The sequence below is a fragment of the Coffea eugenioides genome, chromosome 3, assembly GCF_003713205.1.
Source record: "Coffea eugenioides isolate CCC68of chromosome 3, Ceug_1.0, whole genome shotgun sequence".
In the NCBI taxonomy this organism is placed as follows: domain Eukaryota; kingdom Viridiplantae; phylum Streptophyta; class Magnoliopsida; order Gentianales; family Rubiaceae; genus Coffea; species Coffea eugenioides.
Window position 1 is genome coordinate 34,237,190 of NC_040037.1, and position 4,803 is coordinate 34,241,992.

Sequence of the window (4,803 nt, forward strand, 5' to 3'; positions counted from 1 at the left end):
GCTGAGGGATGGTGGGAGAGAATCTCCGACATCTTCGCAGCTTTAAACTAAACGGAAGAGCGGCAGGTGATTTTTGCCGCATTCCAGTTCGAGGGAGCTGCTCGCTCCTGGTGGAATCTGGTAAGGACTAATTGGGACAGGAACCATACTCCAAGGACTTGGGCAAACTTCACAAGGGAGTTCAATGCCAAATTTCTTCCACCTCTTATCCAAGAAAAGAGGGAGGATGACTTCATAAAATGTAAGCAAGGGGCGATGAGTGTCGCCGAATATGAAGTCCAGTTCACAGAACTATCCCGTTTTGCTCCTGAATTGGTGACCACGGAGCAAAGGCGAGTTAGAAGGTTTGTGCAAGGTCTGAATGTAGAAATACAGGAAGGTTTAGCTGCTGTAAGGATTGATACCTTTGCAGATGCTGTCGAGAAAGCCCAGAGAGTTGAAGTAGCTCGGGCTCAAGTGAAATCTTTTCAGGCTAAGAAGAGATTTGCTCCTAGCAGTAGTCGGGAGCCGACTTATGGAAATACTCCACCGGCCAAAATGGGCCGAGGAACCCTTGGGGCGAATAACCCTGGAGCATCACGACGCGCCCAAGCAAGAGGAAACGGGGCCAGGAATGCAGGGGGACGGAATAATGGAACCCGAGTGGGACCGATTGGAAGGGGACAACCCAGGAATACCTCACAAGGAGGCCGAGCAATAGTTTCCCAAGTAAGTTGTACATTTTGTAAGAAACCTGGCCATACTATAGATGGTTGCTGGAAGAAGCAAGGGAAGTGCTTGAGATGCGGAAGTGGCGAGCACCAAATTGCTGGATGTCCAAAAATGCAGGAAGGGGGTAATCCAAATGCTAGGCCAAACACTTCTGGAGGGAGCCGGCCAACAGTTCCTGCCAGGGTGTATGCTATAGATGACCAACCTGTACCTGATTCCTCGGAAGTCGTGGAAGGTACTCTCCCCATTTTTCATCGATTAGCTAAAGTGTTAATTGACCCTGGTGCAACACATTCATTCGTAAATCCATCATTTATGTCTGGAATAGATGTGAGACCTGTTAGATTACCCTTCGATCTTGAAGTTAAGACACCAATGGGTAATAAGAGGATAATCGCTAGCTTAGCTTATAAGAATTGTGAATTCTGGATTGGAGAGCGTAAAACGCTAGTGGATCTAGTCAGTTTGGACATAAAATGGTACGATGTTATCATAGGAATGGATTTCCTAGCCCAGTATCATGCTAAGCTTGATTGCCGAGCGAAAGTGGTGGAATTATGTATCCCTGGAGAAGCAACCCTGAGGTTAGATGTCAAGGGTAGGTTAGCCTCATCTGCTATGATTTCAGGGATACGGGCAAGGAAAATGTTGTCAAAAGGAGCTCAAGGTTTCTTAGTTTTCATGATTAATGCTCCCAGTGATCAAACGAAGTTGGAAGATGTACCAGTGGTACAAGAATTTTCGGATGTTTTTCCTGAGGAGCTAAAGACTTTACCGCCAGATAGAGAAGTGGAATTTAAAATTGACTTGGTGCCTGGAACGGCTCCAATTTCTAAAACTCCGTATCGGATGGCTCCTGCCGAGCTGAAGGAGTTGAAGATTCAATTGCAAGACCTCTTGGAGAAAGGTTTTGTGAAGGAAAGTGATTCACCGTGGGGAGCACCCGTTCTATTTGTTAAGAAAAAGGACGGAAGCTTGAGGTTATGTATTGATTACCGAGGGTTAAATGAGGTTACAGTTAAGAATAAATACCCTCTACCGTTGATAGATAGTCTGTTTGACCAACTGCAAGGGTCAGTAGTTTTCTCTAAGCTGGATTTAAGGCAAGGATATTATCAGTTAAAGATTAAGAAGGAGGATATACCTAAGACTGCTTTTAGTTCAAGATATGGACATTTTGAGTTCGCAGTCATGCCTTTTGGTCTAACTAATGCACCAGCAGCATTCATGGATTTAATGCAGAGAGTCTTTAAGAAGTATCTGGATCAGTTTGTGGTGGTTTTCATTGATGATATTTTGATATACTCTAAGACTCGAGAGGAACATGTTAAGCACTTGGAGATAGTCTTGCAAATATTAAGGGAGCAGAAGCTGTATGCCAAATTCAGCAAGTGTGAGTTTTGGCTTGATGAAATATCTTTTCTAGGGCATAAAATTTCCAAGGAGGGAATTGCCGTGGATCCGGCAAAAGTTGAGGCCGTTATGAATTGGAAACAGCCAGAAACTCCAACTGAAATTAGAAGTTTCTTGGGACTAGCAGGTTATTATAGGCGATTTATCAAGGATTTTTCAAAGATTGCTGGACCCATGACCGAGCTAACCAAGAAAGGGAATAGGTTCACTTGGACTCCGAAGTGCGAGTCAAGTTTCCAGGAATTAAAGAAGCGTTTAACATCCGCTCCCGTTTTGGTGTTACCTGATGGAGATAAAGGTTATGCCGTGTACTCCGATGCTTCTGGAGAAGGTCTAGGATGTGTTTTAATGCAAAATGGTAAAGTGATTGCCTATGCATCCAGGAGACTGAAGCCTCACGAACAAAACTACCCAACTCATGACTTAGAGTTAGCAGCAGTGATTTTCGCCTTAAAGAAATGGAGACACTACTTGTATGGCGTGAATTTTGAGGTTTATACGGACCATAAGAGCCTTAAGTATTTGTTCTCCCAGAAGGAATTAAATTTGAGACAAAGGCGATGGGTAGAATTTCTGGAAGATTATGACTGTTCAATTAACTACCACCCGGGAAAAGCTAATGTGGTAGCTGACGCTCTAAGTAGAAAGGCCCAAGTAGCAGGGTTAATGGTTAAAGAGTGGGACATGCTAGAAGAAATAAGCGGTTGGAACCCTCGCTTGGAGAAATTGAAGGTTCTATTTGGGAGCTTATCGTTAAAATCGTCATTACTAGAGCATGTTAAGGAGGCTCAGAAAACGGACCCTATGATTCAGAAGAATATGGAGAAAGTGCAAAGAGGGGAAACCTTAGATTTTAAATTAGGGTCTGAAGGTGTATTGAGGTTCCGAGATCGAATTGTGGTTCCGGCAAATGAGGAGATAAGAAAAGAAATTTTAGAAGAATCACATCGATCGAAGTATACTATACATCCAGGTGTGACCAAGATGTATCATGATGTGAAGGGATTATACTGGTGGGAAGGTTTGAAAAAGGACGTGGCAGAGTTTGTTCAGAGATGTTTGATTTGCCAACAAGTAAAAGCCGAGCATCAGAAACCCTCTGGTTTGTTGCAACCGTTAGAAATCCCTGAATGGAAATGGGAACACATCACAATGGATTTTGTAACGGGACTGCCTAAAAGTCAAAAAGGATTTGATGCAATTTGGGTAATAGTCGATCGACTCACTAAGTCTGCACATTTCCTGCCTGTAAGCATGAGTTTTTCATTGGAAAAATTGGTCAAGTTGTACACAGAAGAGATCCTAAGGCTACATGGTATTCCAGTGAGTATCGTGTCTGATCGAGACCCAACGTTTGTCTCACATTTTTGGCAGAAATTTCAGGAGTCTTTGGGGACCAAGTTGAAATTTAGTACTGCGTACCATCCCCAAACCGACGGGCAGTCGGAAAGAACAATTCAAACTTTGGAGGATCTGCTGAGGTCATGTATATTGGATTTTGGAGGTAAATGGAGTAATTATATGACCCTAGTAGAATTTGCGTATAACAACAGTTATCAAGCCTCAATTCAAATGGCACCTTATGAAGCTTTGTATGGGAGAAGGTGTCGATCTCCAATTCATTGGGACGAAATAGGAGAGAAGAAGATTGTAGATCCAACAGCGATACCTTGGATAGAAGAAGCCCAGGAGAAAGTGAAACTAATTAGTGAAAGGCTTCAAACCGCTCAGAGTAGACAAAAGAGCTACGCCGACACAAGGAGGAAAGATTTGGAATTCGAAGTAGGAGACAAGGTCTTCCTAAGAGTTAAACCCTTGAAGGGCGGAGTAGTACCTAAGAAAGGTAAGAAGTTAAAGCCAAGGTATATCGGACCTTTCGAAATTTTGAAACGAGTTGGGAAAGTAGCATATCAGCTGAAGTTACCCGCAAGCATGGCTAAGGTTCACGATGTATTTCACGTTTCCATGCTTAAGAAATATTATCCCGACCCAAGTCATGTGCTGCCCCTGGAAGAAATTGAAGTGGATGAAACGTTAACGTATGAAGAAGGACCAGTCAAGATTTTGGAAAGAGAAGTAAAGGAACTGAGAAATAAGAAAATTCCTCTGGTGAATGTTTTATGGAGAAATCATGGACTGGAGGAAGCAACTTGGGAATTAGAAGAGGGAATGCAGAAAAAGTACCCTGATTTATTTTCCTAGAAAGTGTGAATTTTGAGGACAAAATTCTTGTAAGAAGGGGAGGATGTGAGAACCCTGAAAAATGGATATATAAGTTAGTGCATATTTCATTTGCATTTCTTTTATTGTTCAATAACTTCTAGCATTATTTTTAATTGTTCACAATTAAGTATGTAAAAATAGGTTTACGTGAAAAATAATATAATTTTCCAAAGTTATGAAATTTCTTGGTTTCATTTGGCTTTATATTATTAGGAACCTTAACATTTAAGTTTAATCGATAATTATTCGATAAAAATGGGTTAGGTATAGCAGGGTATAATTAGGCGCTCAAATCGCACTTGGGGATAATTTTTAGAATTAAGTCGGAATTGAGGAATTAAGCTGAGATTAAGGAGCGAAGTGAAAAGACTAAAATAACCTTACCTTACCTTTGTAGACACCAAATTTTGAATAATTTGTATGTGGCATCTACTTCATGATTTTTATTTTAGATCG

At 41.7% G+C, this 4,803-nt stretch overlaps 1 protein-coding gene across 1 annotated transcript; it reads left to right on the top strand.

Moving 5' to 3' along the window:
• The first annotated feature begins 255 nt into the window (after positions 1-255).
• On the top strand, positions 256-1,964 carry LOC113766463. The gene is made up of 2 exons (XM_027310656.1): positions 256-1,618; positions 1,954-1,964. Exons 1-2 carry the CDS (start codon positions 256-258, stop codon positions 1,962-1,964), a joined length of 1,374 nt encoding a protein of 457 aa, XP_027166457.1.
• The last annotated feature ends 2,839 nt before the right edge of the window (positions 1,965-4,803 follow it).

Coding starts and splice junctions, on each gene's coding strand:
- LOC113766463 (XM_027310656.1), top strand. CDS start 256: ATGAGTGTCGCCGAATATGAAGTCCAGTTCACAGAACTATCCCGTTTT.